Raw genomic sequence first — 21,228 nt, 5'->3', positions numbered from 1 at the left:
AGCCAGGAGTTGGACTTGGTGATCCTTTTTGGTCACTTCCAACTCAGCATATTGTGTGATTCTGTGATACATTATTTCTGTTTATTCAAAATTATAATATTGGATTATAAACTCTACATTTTAAGAGAAAGTTTTGAATAGACATATAGGCAAGGAATAAACCTGAAGTCACATGATAACAGAAAGCTCACAAAGATGTTTGTCAGCCAAAGACATTCAGACATTCTGATTATACTGACAGGCTTGCTGCAATACTGATATTGTACAAACCTGGTGACAAACACAGTTTCACCACAGTAGGATATGGAAATGAGGTAGGGAATGTGCAGTAAAACTTCTACCCCTATTCACACAAGAATATAGTGTTCAATTTTTCTACAAAGTAAATACCTTTAGAAATTAAAAATGCTGATCTATTAAATTAATAATTAGAGGAAGCAGGGGAAAAAACCTCTTTAGACAATGTTTACAGGAAACGGTTAACACAGTATGAGCTATAAAATAAATGCAATCAGAATTGAGTAAGAATTTAAGTTCAGGCAACAGTTTGAGTTCTGTTCACTGAGCTTTCTCAAAGCTACTGGGCCAAGTAGAGGAATGGAAAAAGAACAGTCTAGATTTTTCATTTATAGTGGAGTAGATTCATGTTTTCTTCTTAACCAAGGGCATGAGTAACTTGGCATTATGTCTGAGATATGCTGACAGTGAAAGATCTGAATGTTCTATATAGAAAAGGTTAGTTTACACTATAAACAAATTTAAATTTACAGTTTACAGCAACCCTAATAGCACTGGAAGCTGATTTTAATCAGCATTTTAGCCACTTGTTGCATTTTTTGATGAAGTGCTGATTTGGGCAAATAAGGAAATCTTTTGTGTCAAGAATTAGTCTACACATGGATCTATTCCAGCCCTTCAAAACTATTATTAAGCCAACAGAAATAAAGATAAGCAAAATAAGAGATACAACTTTCAATTATAAAGTACTTTCAAACTAAAGCTACTGCACCACAACACAAAGACTCTCACAACACTGCAATATCTTACTGATGGCTGATCGAAGGACACTGGACAATTTATAGCAGTTAGAAGAGAAACAGAGCTTTTCAGAAGGGAGGGGATTGTTTGGCTGATCAGAAATTAAAATTCTTTTTAATCAACTGATTTTGAGTGCCAAGACAGGAATGCCTTCATACACTTCTTAATCTTGTCTTTTATGTTCCTATTTTAGTTCTTCTAAAGAAGCATTAGTTAGAATGCTCTGGAACTACAAAGGTATTGATATACAAACAAACATGTTCTTCAGAGTTCAGTATCTTCATAAACCAGCAAGCCACCCAATGAATACATGTTAGACAATTCTACAACTTTACCTACACTATATGATTTAAATACCAACTTCTAAATAACAACAACAACAAAACTCATTTCACTTGCATAGCACTACACTTGCCAGCACTATTTCTGGGAGAAGGAGGGGAAAAAAGGGTTTGTAATTAAAAAAAAAAAAAAAAAAAAAAGATTGTATGCATGGACAAATTTCTCTCAACCTCACAACTTATTGTGAGCTGTCACAAGTATTACTAAAGTTACTTGGCAAGTCAAATCAAGTAATTTTCAGATAGTCTCTGAACTACAAGTAAAATCAATTTGTGCACCAATAAAGTATGTCAAAGTCCAATTGCTTTACATAACTGTCATCCATTGACAGGTACACACACCTTCAAGAAATTCAGTAATTCATGAATTATTACAATTATTTAAAATTGTGCCTGAGGAGAAAAGCAGCCAAAGGAATCCTCCTTTAATTTCCACATTTTAAAACTTTTGCACACCACAAAAAACCCATTATTGTTAGCAGCCACAGACACCAATACAAGTTACTGTAACTCTCCATCATCTAGCACTACCTTCCTGGTGTGAAAGAAATCATTGACAACCAAAGCCTGATTAGAATATAGTAGGCTAATCACTATTAGGATAAACTCTAGAATGAAAATATTAAACACTGCATTAAGGAAAAACATTAATCCATTAGAACGCCTGGCTACAGCTACAAAAGGGACGAGGCAACAGCTTGAATTTAACCAAACCGAGATCTACATATATTAAGTTCCTTTTGTCAAAACCAGACAGATTAGTCAATCAGTTTAGATAAAAATAAAAATCACATGAAGGTAAAATTTCAGAACCTTTTTTTTTCCTTCACAAACTATTCTATGGTATGAAATATCTTTAGTCCATTCTTTTAGCCGAGATAACAGAAAACATCTTCATAGAAAGTCATTATCCCATGTATCTGCAACAAAGATTCCATGGGATTCATAATGGAAGTTGTATCTCTGACAAATGAAAAAGAAGCAACAAAATGAGAAAAATAAGAAAGAAAAAAAAAAAAAAAAAAAAAAAAAAAAAAAAAAAAAAAAAAAAAAAAAAGAGCAGCAAAATCAGTTATCGACAGATTGAGTGACAAGCAGAAATCACAAAGGACTTTGTGCTAAACAAACACCAACCACTTGAGACAGAGAAGCAGCCCAGAAGCCCAGAATCTGATATCCAAGAACTAAAATAATAAAGAAATAACACTGAATCTTAAAATCTTAGTTTGGGGGAAAAAAAATTCAGACATGACTGGACGAGGTTATTTATGGAATCCAGGGTGTTCAACAACTTAACAGCTACACCATCAGAAGACAGTAATATAGGTCTGTATGCAATTCTTGCTGTAACACCAAAATTACAGGCAGATGGCTTAAGAGCTGAGTAAGACACTCCTCAGTCTTCATAGATTTTGTGATTAGTTCTGTCAGCCATATGTTTCTGCCATCAAAAAAGCTCACAGTCTTTTCTCCTTTTGTCTCAGTCAACTTGGAAGTACAGAGTTGACAAGAACATATAGTACAAGAAAAAGAAGGAATGTGAAGCAGACCCCTGGCATTTGGTATCATCTTTGGTGCCAAATCAGTTCATCAGCTGAAGATTCCTCTCTCACACTGCTTCACTTTATAATAAAACCATATAACAATTACCATTTGTTTGTCAGTAAATTTTCAATTCTGTTACAAGATTCTCATACTAGTTCCAAATTTTAATAACAGTGCAACTGGATGCATACCACATTTCACAAATTATTTTAGGGTTACTGCAATGCTTTTAAGAGGCAAAGTGTGTCCTTTAAACAGCAACATTTCTTCTGCCGAGGGTTCGTATGACAAACGTTGCACATGTGAAAGCAACAAGGTTTTTGTAGCCCACCTGCAAGACCAGGTAAGCATATGTTTCACCATGCCTTTTAGAATCATAGAATGATCTGGGTTGGAAGACACCTTAAAAAGGTTATCTCATCCAACGTCCTCACCATGGGCAAGAACGTCTCTTCACCTAAATCTGGTTACTCAGAGCCCCATCCAATCTTGCAATGTTTAAAGGAATGAGGCACTACTTTCTAGGCAACTTTGTTTCAGCATTCCACCACCCACATTCTACAAGTCTTGCATACATCTTATCTAAACCAACCTTCTTTGTTTAAAATCATTATACATGTCCTGTCACAATAAGCCTGCCTAAGAAGTTTGTCCCTATCTTTCCTATAGGCCCCCTTTCAGGTATTGAAAGGCTGCTATAAGATCTCCTCAAAGCCTTATTTTTTCCATGCTGGATCACACCAGCTCTCTCAGCCTTTCCTTATTGTAGACGTGTTCCAGCTCTCTGATGGTCTTTGCGGCTCTCTAGACCTCTTCCACATCTTTCCCATGCTGTGCCCCTCCTTCCATGGTCTGTGCATTTCCTTTTTGCCCTTTACATTGACAAGCAGGTCAAACATAAATTGCTAGATTGCTAAAAGAACTGCATGACTGGAATAAGAATATTTGTCTATTCACAAGCTGTGATATAATGATTTATGAGTGTGGCTATATTTTGCTGTGGTATCTTGTGACATTGGCAATGTTAGACTTGAGAGTGAGGTCTTTTCTGAGGCAAAACTGCCTGTATGTCAATCTCCCTCTTAAAGCCGTATTTTCAGAAATATGCTGTCATTCTTTGTTTTAACTATTGATATGGATTGACTACGTATAAATACAAAATGTGTATTGACAATGACTAGTGTTACTGTTGCACACGAAGATTTCCTATGTGTTAATAAGATTGAATGTTAAAAGAGATAAAACAAAACAAAAGAATCTCACCAGAACTGTGTAATATGGGAAGAAGAAAATGAACAATTTCTTCTGCCCCAACATGTAAGAATACAGCACAAAAACAGCTTCACAAGCTTCCTAATAAAAAAAAAAGTCCTGCTTTTTTTTTTTTTTTTTTTAAAAACTGGACTATGCCTTAAGTGTAACACTTCTGACTTAAATAGATATGGTTACTATCACATCAGGAGTGGAGTGATGGTATTTCAAAACATTCAGTGCATGTCAACACATAAATGACCTTGAAATGTAGTGACTAGACTGAAGTTAATCAGTGCTCTCCATTGACTGATGTGAGTCATGGAAAACAATTTCACTCAATTGTCTATGCTTAGGAATGTCTGTAAGAGACCAAAACAAAGCTGGCAGTATTCTGCTGATACCAAGCTTTGCATATTAAGTTATGCTTCTCAAGAAGATGGTGTAAATAAAATTGAACTGTGGACAGTATGGGAGGAGTATTGAACTGCTGACCGAAAAGAAACTTGTTGGTTAGTACATTTGAGTCTATGTGGCAAGGTTTTGGTAGCAGAGAGGGACCTGCAGAGGTGAAAAGCTTCAGGAAGTGTCCTGTTGGAGTCCAGGGCATTCCTTTGGTTGCCCTGGAGGGTCAGGGACCTGGGCAGGGGGGTCTGGGACCCCAGCCCAGAGCCCAGGGCTCAGAGAGACACTGGCTTTGATTTCAGTCCATGGGAGAGGCTTCTTGCACTGCAAGAAGCATTGCAGGCCACAAGAGTGTGAAAAATAGTAGTTTAGTATATCACAGGGTGAAAAAACAGTGAGTTTGGGATTCTTGGCATTGAAGTGAATGGGGCAAGATGGAGAATTTAGGGCGTTTCGTCTCTTTCTTCTTTCTTCTTGTTCCCTCACTCCATTTCAGCAGTGATGTGGGCACAAAGTAGTTAGTGAGGATTGGGTCAGAGTAAAGATGACCTTTTTAGTAATAGTAGATAGACATTGGTAATAAATAGTAAATAAAGAATACGTAGCAATTAGTATAAAAGATAAGGACAGCCCAGAGACAGGAGGAGTCACCAGATGTCCGAGCCGCGGCAAACATCTTTTGGACACCCAGAAAATTGTAAGATAAGAACTAATAAACGAAGCATGTAACCTTGAAGACTCTGTCTTTTCCTGCGTTTGGCACAGAGCTTTGCAGAGGGCCAGAACTCTAAAACCACCTGAATGCCGGGAAATTTAAACTCCTGAAAAGGAGCCCCTGGCAGTGTCCCCCCAAGTTCAACAGAATTAGTGCCAAATGGCTCCAAGGTGGACCTGCTGCTGGCCAAGGCTGAGTTCATCAACAACGGGGGGAAAACAGCAGAGGAGGAGTTGCTCACCTCTTCACTCCCAAGACAGGACTTGAGGAAATGGCATGAAGCTGAGTCAGGAAAGATTTAGGTCAGATTTCAGGAAAAGGATTTTTACGCAAAGGGTGGCTGAGCACTGGAAGAGGCTCCCCAGGGAAGTGGTCACAGCTCCAAGCCTGACAGAGTTCAAGAAGCATTTAGGTAACAGTTTCAGGCACATGGTGTGATTCTTGGGGTGACCTGAGCAGGGCTAGTAAGGTCAGTGATCCTGATGGGTCCATTCTAACTCAGCATATTCTATGATTCTCTGATTTAAGAAAAGAAAAAAAAATTACAAGAAGAATTGCAGCCAGAGTACAGAGGAGCGAGAATATGTAAGAGAAACAGCCCTGCAGACATTAAGGTGGCTGAAGGAGAGGCATGAGATACTCCAGCTGCTGGAGCAGAGATTCTCCTGCAGCCTGTGGTGAAGATCATGATTAGGCAGGCTGTCCCCCTGCAGCCCATGGAGGCTCATAGTGGAGGAGATATCCACCTGCAGCCCATGCAGGATCCCACACTAGCGCTGTGCCCCTAAGGGAAGCCTGCACTGGAGCAGTCTGCTCCTGAAGGATGGCACTCCATGGAAGGGATCCACACTGCAGCAGTTTGTGAAGAACTGCACCCTGTGGGAAGCACTCATGTTGTAAAAGCTTGCGGAGGATTGTCTTCAGTGGGAGGGAACCTCTCACTGGAACAGGAGGAAAGTATGAGGAGTGCTCCCTCTGAGGAGTGGGAGAGAGACCATGTGTTGAAATAACAACAGACCCCATTTCCTGTCCCCCTGCATCACTGGGGGAGAGGAGGTAGAGAAAACTGGGAGTAAAGTTAGGGTCTGGTGGAAGTGTTTTTAAGATTTGGCTTAATTGTCATAACCTAATCTGATTTGATTGGTCATAGAGTAAGCTATTTCCCCAAGCCCGTGACAGTAATCTGAATGATCTCTTCCTGTCCTCACCTCAATCCAGGAACTTTTGTTATATTTTCTCTCCCGTGTCCAGATGAGGAGGGGAACTACAGCCAGGTCAACCTACTACAATTAGTTTTGGAAGGTTTTGTACTCTAACTAATAATTATCACATGTCAATCAGAATGCCAAATTCTGTATATCTCTACAGACTTGTAAAGGTTAAGACAAAAAAAGGTTAAAGAACTAATCTTTTGGTTTCACTTCTACTTTCAGCTTATCAAACCTCCACAACCTGGCTGTCCCAGCACTTTTCCTCCCTCATGTAGTCTCATGTGTTGTCTCCTGATTCAGCAGCCAAACCAGTCCTAGAATTCTATCAAGAGCAGAATAATCACTAATAAGAAACAGGGATTTAGTGTTATGAGAACAAGACTTATTACAAAGTCCTGAACTACACAGTATATGCAGGACAGTGCTGTAGTTTGAGAACATTTTAAAAGTAATGTAATGTCTCTGGCATTTACTCTTTGAGGGTGGGGAAGAGGATGACAACATGGACTTTTGTGCTTAATCAAGTGCATAGGAAAAGGAAATTATGATGGTACCAATGGAACTTGCTTAGACAGCATCTGGCAGTGAATGAATACACATATAGAGTCATTAATCTATCTGAAGAAATTGCCTCGTCAGATGAGTAAAGGTTTTGTCACTCTGAATATATCAAAGGTGAATCTTATATATTAAAATACGTGATAATCTGTCATTTGAATAGCTGTTGGTTGACAAGGATTACTTGACTGAGTAAACTAAGGCTGTGTTATCAAAATGAGTAACTCAGAATCCTATTCAAACTGCTGACTATTGGGAAACACAAAATGCAGGAAACAACACTGGTGCTGTACAGGGTATTGCAAAGTGGAAATTTTGATTAGTTTTCCTTCTGTCTATATCCTATAGGTATAGCTTGATACTAGCTTACAGCTATAGAAAGTTGTGCATTGGCACACAAGTGTAAATGTTATTTTAAGGCTAGACTTCTTTGTTTCTCTGATCCCTTACAAGCCAGTAAAGCTTCTTCCCCTATAATGACCACTTAATGAAAGGAAAACATTCTCATTTTTATTTCCTAAGTCTGTACCCAGTGTGCATTCTTTTTTTTTTTCCTTCCCTTCAGTCTGGCTAACTTTGCTGAACAATATCATCAGACTTTTAATTAGCAATATTAGGTTGCGCTCTGGTAAATATCAGAACATAGTTTTGGCACTGCTGGAGATGTTCTTCCTAAGCAGCTGTGTATCTAGCTAAAATGGAAAATAAAGAGCACAGACCTGCTTTTAATTCAATACATATTCATAAATTTAATATTTTATTATTGTTATTATTTTAGGACCTTAGTTTTTGTGGTTGGGTTTTTTTGTTCATTTGTTTGTTTTGGTTTGGGTTTTTTTGTGTATTTTGTTACATGAGAGTTCTTACCAGGAAGGTTAAGAGTACCAGTGAAAATAAGACTTATCTGAGATGCTTTGCTGAGTGACCACGCTGCTCTTCTGAGCAATTATAAATCCATTTTCAGCCTCGTTAGTCTTCAGTTTCTACCTACAACTTCATGAGTCTTCTTTCTTTATAGGGGAATAAATATGAAGAAAACTGGAGCTCTTATTATTTTGCAATGCTCAAAGTCCCTGAGACTAATAGCTTGCCAGTCAGAATTTTCTCTGGTCAGTAGATCTACTGATTCAGAGAAAAACATCCATCACTTGAAGTTATGTGAACACTCTTTCCTTAGAGATATCAAACTAAAAAATCTGTCCTGTTGAATCTACACTTGCTCAAACTGCCAGTGTGCGACACTTTAGATGAAGCAGACAACCGCTGTAGGGCAAAGCAGTTATAAACTCCCTACACAGCCTGAGCGCAGACTGCAGTCATTGTTACTGGGGATCGAGTGTTCCCTTAACAGATTTGCAGATGACACAAAGCTGAGCAGTGCAAGTGACACAACAGAAGGAAAGGACGCCATCCAGAGGGACCTGGACAAGCTCGAGAAATGAATCCACGAGAATCTCATAAGGTTCAACAAGTCCAAGTGGAGGTGCTGCCCCTGGGTCAGGGCAGCCCCAGATATGAGTACAGACTGGGAGAAGAAGCCACTGAGAGCAGTCCTGTGTAGAAGGACCAGCGGGTGAAAAGCTGGACATGAGCCAACAATGCGTGCTTACAGCCCATAAAGCAAATCGCATTCTGGGCTGCATCTAAAGCAGCATGGCCAGCAGGGTGAGGGAGGGGATTCTCTCCCTCTGCTCTTGCTTCTGAGACCCTGCCTGCAGTGCTGCATCCAGCTCTGTTGTCTCCAGCACAGGAAGGACAGTTAGTTGTTGGAGCAAGTCCAGAGAAGGGCCCCAGAGATGATCAGAAGGCTGGAACACCTCTCCTGTGAAGACATCCTGAGACCTGGGGTTGGAAAGCCTGGAGAAGAGAACACTTTGGGGAGACCTCAATTGTTGCCTCTCATTACTTAAAAGAGGGAGAGCTACTTTTTTCACTGACAGATAGTGGTAAGACAAGGGAGAAGATTTTTAAACTAAACAAGGAGAGATTTAAATTAGATGCTAGGAAGAAATTCTTTACTCAGAGGGTGGTGAGGCACAAAACCAGGTTGCCCAGAGTAGCGGATGCCTCATCCCTGAAATTATTCAAAGGTTAGATAGGGCCCTGAGTAATCTGATATAGTGGATGGCATCCTTGCCCATGGCAAGGGAATTAGAAGTAATCCTTACTGTCCCTTTCAACCCAAACCACCATAACCATCATTCTCTGATGATTACATAACTCTGTCATGGCACAGTTACTCCTGAATGCCTGTTGAAAGCAGAAGGCTGAGCTTCATGAGAGTTCTGAAGAGTGTGTATTATATTGTAGAAGGAAAATAAAGCCGTTTAAAATGCTTTGCAAAAGCAGTAGTAATGCTTATCCTATTACTGATATTAGCTTGAAACTGTGGAGTTTAAGATGTGCCTTTTCTATGGACAGTAAAGATACTCAGTTCTGAAGCTGGTAAAACATACTGTGGATATTATTTGTATTATTAAAAGTATTTGGTTTTTTTTTCTTCTAGGTTCCATTCTCTTGTGACATTAAAGGAAAGATGTTTTAACTTGTACATGAGCAGTGGTAACAGGCATTCCCTTATTGAAGCAGATTTGGCTTTTTAAAAATGGTTGGCTATCCAACTCTATCTGGCCCAGCACTGCAAGATAACATCCATGCTTGAAAAGCTTTATCATCCTAATGCCTCACAGTAAGTATACTTTCTGAAAATATAGAAAGAGGTGGCGGTATTGCTTCCTAGGAGCCTAAATCAGATATCAGCATACAGCCTTCCAACAGGAGGCACCTCTGAACTGCATTGAATCAAATACTGCTTGGTGAACAAAATCCCTTTAGAAACACCAGCAACACTTTTGTTTCTGCAGGAAAACACCCCATGGGAATTACTGATACTGGCATTTTAAGTACACTTAGGCTTGATGTAAGAAAACCAACCAAATATCACCGAGTATGAGAGCTTGCTTTTTCAAAAAGCATACAAAGGAATACCCATTGCAGCAGAATACATCCAGCTTGTAAAGAAACATTAAGAAAAGGCTTGAAACAGCTGATTAAATACCTCCACTTTGCACCTAAAGATCTATTTTAAGGCCAAAACAGATCTTATCCAAGACTACTTGAACTTCAGAAAATGGCATAGCAACTCTTTCCTTATATGGGCTTCAGGGACAAGGAAAGAAATAACAATGGAGATTTCATACTCTTGATTCTGGATGTTCATAATAAGGAACTCCAGGGAAGTGTTCCTGAAGCACTGAATCACGTAACAAATCCGCAACCTAATTCAATTTCTTTCAAGACTCTAAATAAAGAAATAATCTGTTAAGAGAAGACTTTCCTTACACCTGCCCTACATAATCCCTAAAGAAGCATGGAGAGGAATAATTAGCGAGCATATTGGGGAAAACCATGGAATTTTTACTAACCTTACAAAATTAATTATCTCATAATACATACACTAAGAAAGTCTGCCGATGATACTAAATTGGGAGGAGCTGCTGACTTCTGCAAAGGCAGAGAGGCCCTGCAGAGAGACCTCAATAAATTGGGAGGCTGGACAATCACGAACTGTATGAAGTTCTAACAAGTGCTGGATTCTGCACTGGGGATGGGGCAACCCTGGATGTGCAGACAGACTGGGGAATGAGATGCTGGAAAGCAGTGCCACAGAAAGGGACCTGGGGGCCCTGGTCTGTGGTGAGTTGAACATGAGCCAGCAGTGCCCTGGCAGCCAGGAGGGACACCCGTGTCCTGGGGACATCAGGGACAGCATCAGCCAGGGAAGGGAGGGGATTGTCCTGCTCTGCTCTGCACTGGGGCAGCCTCACCTCCAGTGCTGGGGCACTGCTGGGTGCCACAATGGCCTAATGTAAGGCTACAGAGTGCCCAGAGGAGGGACACAAGGATGGTGAAGGGCCTTGAGGGGAAGCTGTAGGAGGAGCAGCTGAGGTCATTTGGTCTGTTCAGCCTGGAGGACACTGAGGGGAGACCTCACTGCAGTTACAGCTCCTGCAGGCACTGATCTCTTCTGTGTGGTGACAGTGACAGAACCTGAGGGAATTGGCCCGGAGTTGTGTAGGGGAGGTTTAGGTTGGATATCAGGGAAAAGTTCTTCACCCGGAGGGTGGCTGAGCACTGGAACAGGCTCCCCAAGGAAGTGGTGACAGCACTGAGCCTTACAGAATTCAAGTAGCATTTGGGAAAGAGTTTCAGGCACATAATGTGATTTTTGGGTGTATCCTGTGCAGAGCTAGGAGTTGGACTCAATGAACTTTGTGAATGAGTCCTTTCCCACTCTGGATATTCCATGACTCTACTTAAGATATTTAGGCAACTCAACTACTAGATTTATGCACTGATTAGTGAAAGTGAGTCTTTCCACAATTATTCATGTATCTGAACTTCAGAGAAGAAAATGCTTTGCTGTTGTTAAGAAGGACACTATGTAGGGTATGCAGCATTTTAAACTATAAAGGCACATTAATCTGACTGGATTTCTGAATGGGAATGCAATCAGCTTCATTGTTTGACAACTGTTTTTGTATATTTAATGTTGATATGTAGGCTGACTGTTCTGGGAGGAAGTGGTAGGGGAACTTTTGTTTTATTTTAACTATTAAAGCTCCTGAATCACTTTTCTGGATTAATCCGTCTCATCAAAGATGTCTTCTTGAAATGGATAGCTTGCAAGTTGATAAGTAATCTCATATAATGGCTCAGCTTCCATTATCTTTCAACACCAAAATGCCAAGAAATATAATGGAACAGATTCATGAAAACTGCTCTCTGGATCAAGTTTAAATTTCAAGACTCACCAAAAAACATTCCCATCAAACCCACATGACCATTTTGAATTCCAGCAATATCTTATAAAAAGTTGTTTCAAATTATATGTGCAAAACTAGATTAGTTATTGGTGTCATGCTTACCAGAATGTAAATTTCCACCTGTGAAAAGCTGTTAAAACAAAAACTTGGAGGGGGAGGGAGGGGAGGGAGTAGGGTGGGGACCGGGCCAGTCTCCATGTTAATGTTCCAGATCAAAGTAAAGTACTCTGAATGACTAGATCATCACATGTACAAGACCAAGAACTGCAGAGACCATGTTCTACTACCTTCAACTGGTTTTTAAAATTCCAAAATATTTTGGAAATAAGCTCAAAAGACCATCCTTAAAGCCTGTGACTAAAACAGTACTAAAGTAGCGTTCTCAGTTTCAGCTCATTCACCTTCAGAGCAAAAGATCATTTTAAGGACTCTGATCCTTGACTGCAATAGCTTTACACCACTGACTGTGACCAATCAACCCACTGAGATAACACTCTGTGGAAACAGATAGTAGAGTTCCCAGGTTTGGATGGGGTGAAGAGTCTAAAGCACCTTCACAAGATCACAATTGTGTAACAGCAACAGAATTGACAACTGCAGTTATACAAGCCAGCAGAAAGTATCAGGACCGTTACGCACCTCCCTCAATATTCTCCTATTAGCATAAGGACCTGCTGACAGCCCAGCAGACAACAGGGGGGGATGAACACAGAACTTTACAGAAATGATGCAAAACTAACCATGTCCCATTGAATAACAATGGACATCATCTTGTGATAATTTAGTGCAATCTCAATTTCCATCTCTCATTCACAAAGTTCAGGATGCTGTTGGAAATAAAGTGTGGTGTAATTCTGGATTAAAACTAAGTAGAAAACACCAGGAAATACATGAAGTTCTCCTACAACAGGACAATGCAAATTAAGAAGGGTGCTATTTCCGTCTATTTTAGCATAGAAGGAGAAAGAAATTATCTTACAAACATTGATTTGCAGAAGGCATAAACAAGTTTTCATACAAGCAGCTTCGGAAATTTCATCATTACAGTCAACAAGCCTGAAACAAACTCAGTACTTCTGCTTGCGGTATGAGTTGTCCATATTATGACATCCAGAGGTTCTGACCTGCCTCAGGCTTCATATACCTTGGAGAACTGCCTCAATACCCCTTAAACAGAGACTAGAATGAGTCTCAGCAAGACAGTAAAGAGGCTGAAATTAGAAAAATACATTCTCATACTTTCTTTCAAATAAGCATACTTGGACTAGGGATGCAATATTGCAAACAAGGAAAAGGGGATTTAGATGCATGACTTCGATCAAAGGGAAGCTGCAGTTAAATGAAAAAAGCAACAACAGAAGCAGAACTGATGCTTCCACATAGCACTGAACTGTTTCAGTCACCCACAGAAAATACAGAAAATTCTGAGAAGCAGAAGCCAACAGGCATACAACACTCCAGAAAACAAATTATTATTTTGACTACAGGATTCTGAGCTCACCTCAGGGGACACTGAAAGAACAAAACCACAAACTAAACACTAGGGACAGGGCAGTGTCACTACATTATCACTGAGGTTTTTTACCTTCCAATCCAAGAAGGAACAACTATACTAACAGCATCCAATAGTAATACTTTCACTGACAGATAAATGAGCAAAACAATTCTTTTTTCATTCAGACTGCTTTTCAGTTAGTCTGGACTCCTTCTTACCTACCTAAGGAAGATCTCTAAGATCTTCCATGCTTTGTGGGAAGCACACCCTAGGGATCTTTATCTTAAACTTCAATGGCCTGGGATCTTATTTTATTCCATCAGCCTGCCTACTGTCTAACTGTATGCTGTTGCCTGAAGAGCTTTGTATTGTGATACTTTTAACACTGGGGTTCATCCTGATTCCCAACTCTATCTTTAGAAATGCACATTAATTTTAAAGTAATCAAAACCAACAAACAAACCCTTAAAAAACTAAGACTAAAACCCCAAAACAATGAAAAACCAAACAAAACCCCAAAAAAACAACCCAACAAAACCCCCCCCACACAAAACCAAAACAAAAAAGAAATAATCCAACAACTAAACCTAAAAAAAGCGAACCCCAAAACCCAAGAAACAGTGAAGTACTTAAACCTGAGGCGTATACATGCTGTAGCAGCAAACTAGGCCATATATTTTGCTGATTAAATCTCAGCAGGGCATTCCTGCTTCCAGAAAGACTTTGAGCTTAGCAAGAGTTGACAGGGCCCAGAAAAATTTAAAAACAAAACCAAGAAACCCCCTACTTACACGTAGGATTATCACAATAGGTCTTAAACCAATAAGTCACAAGCATTCAGGAAGAGAAGCCTGTGGAACTAAAACTAGAGGAAAAGAAGGTAACAGTTTTTTCAACTGAATAGTAATGGTGCTAAAACAAAGCAAATTTCCTACACACAAGGTTTGCCTAAGTATCTTAAAGGCAGGACTTAGTGAAAGCCAGTTTTGTCAAAGAGGGGTTGTGGTTGCAAAAGAAGTTTTCTTGCAAAGTTAACCGTCCACAGAGGTGTAAAACTCAGGCCAAAGATAAATCGGTGCAATCCTCACTTAAGTAGAATGATACTATTTAACCCACATTTCAACCAACCAAATGACAAAATTCTCACTTTCAGGAGACATCACCTAAATGTATCCGTAAGCACCATTTTCTGAGCAGAAGTTTCAACAGTAGCAAACATTGAATCAAAGCTTAGTTCAGTCTGCTACCAAGCCAGGATCTTTTTCCCCTCGGACTGAAAACCTAATTTTTATTGAATAAGCTGTCAGAGATGTTTTAAGCTTATTTTCGTTGCTCCTTCTGCTGGAATAGTATGGACACAATAAAAACATGAACTTCTAACAGTAGGAATCTCTGTGCTTTGGTCTGTGGCAAGGCTGTAGAGACAGACAGCCAACAGAACCCGCTTCAGGAGGGAAAAAACTAGAATGCTTTCTCAGTCACTGAAGTCAGGGATCTACTGGGATGGGTCCTTCCAAGTACTGCAGCTGCTGACCAGCAGTTCCAACAGTCTCATTACCTTACTTGAGCATGAGGGAAGAGGAAGAGCTGTTGGTTGGATTCAAAGCAAATCTAATCAACAGTCTTCTGCCATTCCTCATTAGTCCTACCTAAGCAAGGCAACAGAACTGGAATATTTAGAATTTAGATTTCAGTAAACACTATGAAAAATAACAACACCAGTCTTCGTTATGGTACCTTCAGTATTTTGCAAGTTTGCAGAAACAAAAATACAAAGAAAAAAAATAATTGCTTTGGACAAAAGGTTATGGCCCTAAAAATGTCATGATGAAGGACAAGAGCATCGCCAAAGTAACAGATGCTTCTCAACAGTCCCACAAAAGACCTGATGTATTTGTGAGAGGTACCACTCCAATCTGATCCAAAACACTTCTCCCTGTAAGTTAACTCGCTACTTCTTCCCAACTTGCTTGGCCCCTCAACCTGCCGGGACGTGCTTTTTTCCCCCTCAGATAAAACAGCTTTACACAACCATTCTGTAACAGCTAGCATCTCCTACTCTTTATCCAGTTCTACATAGGTTGATGTGATTAAACATAAGAAAGGGAAAAGATGACTACTGAGCAATCAAAATAGCTCTGTTAGGAAGACAGATCTTGACACACCACTAAACACCAAACATCTATGAAAACTAGAACCTCAGGCTCAAATGGTGAATGAAGAAAGCCAAATTAGGAAGTTGTGTTAGCGTCAGAAAACAAATTCATGGACAAAAAAAAAGTTAAACATTCTTTGTATAGATTTCATATCCCTACTGCTGGAATTGCTTTGTTTTAAATCTTTCTGGTAATGGTATAAAGGACATGGTATCTACACTGGCACCTTAATCAAAGATTTGGTATCCTGCCTGGCTCAAGTCTTGAAAATCCTCTTAGACTTAAGGTACTCCCTCAAGACTTTACAGATCATTAGGTGGCTTCCTACACAGAACATGCAAAAACACTGAAGATACACTCTAGCCTTCAAACACAAAAAATTAACTTTCATACTCCTCTGCTTCCCTCCTCCTGAAGTAAGCTAATACCAAAACAGTAGTTAAGATGTAGACAAATGTTCTTGACAATTCTTTGAACATTACAGGGCCACACATAATTAAAATCTAATTCAAAGGGAAAAAGCAAGCATTCACAAATGGACGTGAAACACCAAAAGGCAGAAAAAGCATGAGTAGCAGAACACTAAAGGAAAAAAACCTAGAAAACTACCCAAATGACCAAACATGATTACAAACAAATGTAAAGAAACAGATGTGCTAAAGCAGATCTTGAAAAGAATTTCCTTTCTATATCAAAGACATCCCAAAACAATAGTTGTAGCACACTGAAAAGACAATCTTTCACACACTCAGATCACAAAGGAATTGGCTGAATTTACCAACTGGTAGAGGTTATACACTATGCCATATACAGTCTATACTGTACTGTCCATGACTGATTCCTAGCTGTATTTTACTACAATTAAATCTTCAGAATGAAGATTTGGACAAGTCTAAATATGTAGTCTTTAAAGTATTTAGCAGTCTCATTACTGTGGAGTTAATTATCATAATTGAACTTAGCAGTATGTTTTACAATGTATATAGTCATGATTCATCACAGTTAAACCACAACTTTACTGCAGTCGAACAGAGGTATGATGCTCTAAAATTTCTCAGAAGATTTCACAAGCCATTTAGAATGGATTCCATTCCAAGGCTGATACTTTAAGTACCAGTAAGTTATTATATTTTTTTTCCCCAGAAAGACCAGTGAGTGCATAAGTGAATTCTACATGACTGTGGACAGCTCAACCAACCAGGATACTGACTAGAGTCAGCTTTCTATTTCTTTCAAGTGAAACGATACTTTTTTTAAAAGAAAAAAAAAAACAAACCCATTCACTATCTCAAGAACTTACCTTCAGACTTCAGCTTTGTAAGAACAAAAATCAGGTAGTTGTTGAAATCCGGATACTGATTGAGTTGTTCTAGTTTCTGAAGAGAGAAACTGTTAAGGAAAGTCAAATCTTTACATACAACATTTCTAGCTTTCTGGATAGAAAGATTGTTATATTTGTTATGTACTGCTACATCACTTCAACCGGCTGTGACTATAAGCTCACGATACACAGAAAACAATCTAAAAACAGTTTCTGTAACTTTCTTACTGAAGCAATAGCTTTTAGCTATGGGGCAGTCTAAAAAATAATCCACAGACTGCGTGTAGTCAAATGGATCAAAAAACAATCAGAAAGAGGAATGAACAGAAAGAGCAGTATTTAACAGAAACTTAATGAGAAAACACTTGGTTTAAGAAATGATGACTAGCTCTTAGACCACTTTTCTTAACAACTTCTTCAACCACTTAACTTTTCTGTTTTAATTCCATGAAACATATAATAACTTACTTTGCAAAACAACAGAAACCACACCAATTCGTAACTTTACTAAAAAAGGGTTTTAGCTAACCTATACTTGCCACTTCATTTGACATCTAAACACCCAAGTGTGCTAAAACAGCATCATAAAGAGACAGCATGACTGAGAAAACACACCGCTTTTTTGATTTTTTCTACAAAAAAATTATGGAATAAGTACTTTAAATTTGAAACCATTGAATCAATTGCAACCCTGCTTGGACATACTATTAAACAGCATCCTAGAATACAAAAGACATCATAAATTTTTTTTGTGTCTGTGTGGAAACAAAGGACTGTTAATGCATAATTTAATTTTTTTTTAATCATAGGACATGGTCTATCAAGTTGTATGAGATGATTTTCCCAGATTAATGTATAACACACTGCTAAAACTATCCCCCTTCTCTAACGTTTACAAGCCAACATATGAGGACCTTCTGGAAAGCACAGGTATCGACAGAGCAGGGAGGTTTCACTGTTACTTCAGAATTTCAAGCATCAATCGAAAAGACATGTTCAGTCAAGTTCTACACATCATCAAGACAGACAGCATCACTTACACTGCCCATCCTGCATATATGATGCTATAGCTCAATAAACAAACCAGATGTAATTAAATAATTTGAAGCAAAGCTTTAAAATGCAATTTTACACTAAACAGTGCAAAATTTTACACTAAACAGTTGACATAACACTTTGATATTTTAAGTACTAAATACTGGTTTAAGCTTGGGGCATTATCAGAACACTACTTCTTTAGACTCTTCTGTTTAAGATTTTTCAAAGAAAGCAATAATATCTTAACAATTTAGAAAAGAGCTGAAAGAACAAGGTGATCAAGATGAAATCGACCTTCACCTTACAGACAGGAGCAGTAGCCTTCCCCAAATTTACTGCATTTGCTACAAAAGTCCAGAAGTAGAGCAAATCTGGCTCAAAGCTAAACTCTTAATATAAATATACACAGACGTTCTTACCAACTTAAATAAATTCTGTTGCTTTCTGTGGAGTCCTTCAAGAAAATGCCTTAAATAAAAAGATATCCAGATAATAAACTCATATTCTTCATAGAATTTCAGCACTTCTACAGATTTTAAAGCACTTATGGCTAGCTCAAAGAGCAGAAGACAATAGATGAGGCCTTCAATTTTTAAGGCCTATGCTTCTATTAGTCTTAATTTAAAATTTTGCTTTCTCAATCCTTGCTCCTTAAAACCTTGCAATTCAGTACTTCTACAATGAAGAGTGACCGGAGTTTGGTGGGGGTGGGGGGGGGAGGAGGAGGGGCGAGTGTAAAAAAAAAAGTCAATCCACAACACCAACATCAAATATACTGCAAAGCAGTACAAGAAGCCACATACTGTAGATCTCCCCTTTCCCGTGAATTTTAACGAGCCGCGTTTCAGGATCAGGCTTCCAGGCGAATAAAAACCTCCTCACCACGTACCAAGATGCGCAGTGCCAGAGCCAGCAGGCCCACGAGGGCGCGCAGGCAGCGGCTCTGCCGGCGGCACCACCCGCACCAGCTACGGCTTCCACCTCGAATCCCGGCGCCAGATTACTTCGAGAGGCCCCTGCTGCCCCCTCTGTGCCGCGGGGACGGCGGGCACACTGTGCGGGGCACCCCGGGCCCCTCGGCGGGACCCACCGGGCCCAGGGCCCCGTTCCCGGCTGGCCGCCCTGGGGGCTGGGCGGGGGAACCCGAAAGAGCGGCGGATATCGGCGGAGACGCGCCAGACCACAGGCTTTGAAAATAAATAAATAAAAATTTAAAAAAATTTTAAAGTCCCCTACGGCCATACCCAATGCGGCCCTTGTCTCTGGGCTCGCAACAGGTGCCCGGTACCCGCCGGGTGAAGGCGGCCCCGCGGCCCACAGGCCGCCTCGGCGGTTCAAACGCCGCGCCACGACCGCCCGCTCCGGCCAGGGCTCGGCCCCCGCGTTGCGGCGGCTCCGCGGCCGGGCCGAGCCGGGCAGGCCCGGCTGCCGCAGCGCCGGCCCCGCTGCCGCGCAGGCCACGCTCCCCACACCCGCCCTCGGCCGCCCCCGGCCCACTCTCGGGGCCCCGCAAGCCTCGGCCAAGGATACTTGTTGCACGGCTCTCTGCGTGGTGGTATCCGGGGACTGGGACTCCTTCAGCAGCTGCAGGATCTGCTGGAGCCCCTGCTCGTCGGGCTTCCACTCGTACTCCATCTTGGCTGTCTGGAAAACAGCAGACAACAGGCGGTCGCGGTTGGCGGCGCGGCAGGGCCCGGGCGGGGGCGGGCGGAGATGAAGGAAGGCCGGGCCAGGGAAGGGGAGCGGCGGTGCCTGCTCCGCTGCGTCTCTCGTGCCCCCACGCACCCCAGCAGCCGCCGGATAGACGTAGGACACCGACCTGCTCCCGCTGCTTCCGCGCCGAGCAGAGACTGAGTCACGACGAATTTGTGATCCGGAGCGAAGAGCCGCCTCGCGTCCTGCTGGGTCCTAGCGCCGGGCACGGCTCCGCCCGCCCGGGCCGCCTCGGGGCTGCCGGCGCCGCCGTCCGCCTTTCCCCGGTGCGTCCCACACTGCCGGCAGCCTGCGGACGACAGAACGCGAGCACCCTCAATCCTGAGGTTTTCCCGACGGGAAACGGGGAGCCCACGCCGCCCACCCGAGAACGGATAGAAACTTCCACAGCGAACGGGACAGGCGAGGGGCGAAGGGACGCCCCGGGCCCGGCCCAGCCCCCTGGGATAGCGCCCGGCAGTGAGTGCGGAGGCTCCCGCCCTCCCGCGGAAGCGAAGAGCGAGCGCGAAACCAGACCCCGGGTGTCAGGAACGTGGTACCTGCTGCACTTCTGTGTCATTCGGCTGAGTGCTGAGCAGGTCTCAGAAGTTCCCAATTCCACGTGTAAAGAGGGAACAGGACGAAGTACGCAGGGAAGTAGGGGGAGGCTGGAGCGTGTAAACTCCAAAGAAACTGCTTTGAAGACCTACTGTACCTTAAACTTAGCCCAAAAATATATCACGGAAGATCTCGGGTAAAAATTGACAATTTAGATACATATATACATATGTATATATGTAAAATATGCATTACGCATGTATGTATATATTTATTTTTATGTATTATACTAACAGAAGAAAGAATACATTTTGTTTAAAACTGGTCTACAACCTAAAAATGAAAGATAGTAATTCCCTGGCGTTCTTATAATCTTACTTTTAGTCACTGTGTTAGTAAGCACCTCACTTGACATTAAAACCAGTTTCTGCTGCTTCTGCTGCAGTAAAGAACTCAACTGAAACATTACACATCTCAGCCATAACAACAGTTCAGAGGCACTGAGGATGGGCAACAATACTGATTCCTAAGGGTGCATCACAGATAATTTGCTACATGCCTCTTTGTCTCACCTCCCCAGCACTGACTGTCTAGTCCAAGGTGCCTATAAAGTGTCCTTAGCTAACTTTTCTTCTGTTATTATGGGATCCTGCTCTTGAAGGAGACAAAATCAGTATTGCATCGTCTCCAACAGAACAGCAAAAGGAGCCATCATAGGCAAAATGTAAAACAGGTAGTGTACTTATACTACACATGTGGATAATAAGTATAGTGAAAGAGACTTTTTTATGAACCAGGAAAGAATGCACACTGGAGTATGAAGTAGAGGAATATGCAGAGAAGTATGCTGCATAGCATACAAGATAAAATCAATGGAGAGAACAAAACCAGCTTATTAAAAACAACAAACCCAGAAATGAGACCTATTAAGCTCTTCTATTTTAGAAACTGCTGTACTTATCACAGGACTTTTTGGGAGACTGCAAAACCTGAGCACCTCTTGAGAGTTTGCAGCACCTAAACAAGATGAAGACAGTAAGGTAAGTACATAAAGACATACCACTACTTAGTAGGAAAA

At 41.0% G+C, this 21,228-nt stretch overlaps 1 protein-coding gene across 2 annotated transcripts in view; it reads right to left on the bottom strand.

Annotated features, from left to right (window-relative positions):
- The window catches only part of TNPO1 (transportin 1), a 54,323-nt gene extending 34,487 nt beyond the window's left edge, over positions 1–19,836 (bottom strand). Inside the window, exons 1-3 of one of the 2 annotated variants that reach the window (XM_040089692.2) lie at positions 19,720–19,836; positions 19,431–19,544; positions 16,842–16,917 (exon numbers count right to left, since the gene is read on the bottom strand). In XM_040089692.2, coding sequence (XP_039945626.1) covers positions 16,842–16,917; positions 19,431–19,535 — 181 coding nt within the window. In that variant the 5' untranslated portion in view covers positions 19,536–19,544; positions 19,720–19,836. Of the gene's footprint in view, positions 1–16,841; positions 16,918–19,430; positions 19,545–19,685 lie in introns of both variants that reach the window. The other variant, XM_040089693.1, reaches the window with a different exon arrangement.
- Between the last annotated feature and the right edge of the window lie 1,392 nt (positions 19,837–21,228).

This window comes from Hirundo rustica, chromosome Z (genome assembly GCF_015227805.2).
Source record: "Hirundo rustica isolate bHirRus1 chromosome Z, bHirRus1.pri.v3, whole genome shotgun sequence".
Taxonomy (NCBI): Eukaryota; Metazoa; Chordata; class Aves; order Passeriformes; family Hirundinidae; genus Hirundo; species Hirundo rustica.
Note: the sequence above shows the minus strand (reverse complement) of the source record. Positions and strands in the feature narration are given on the sequence as shown.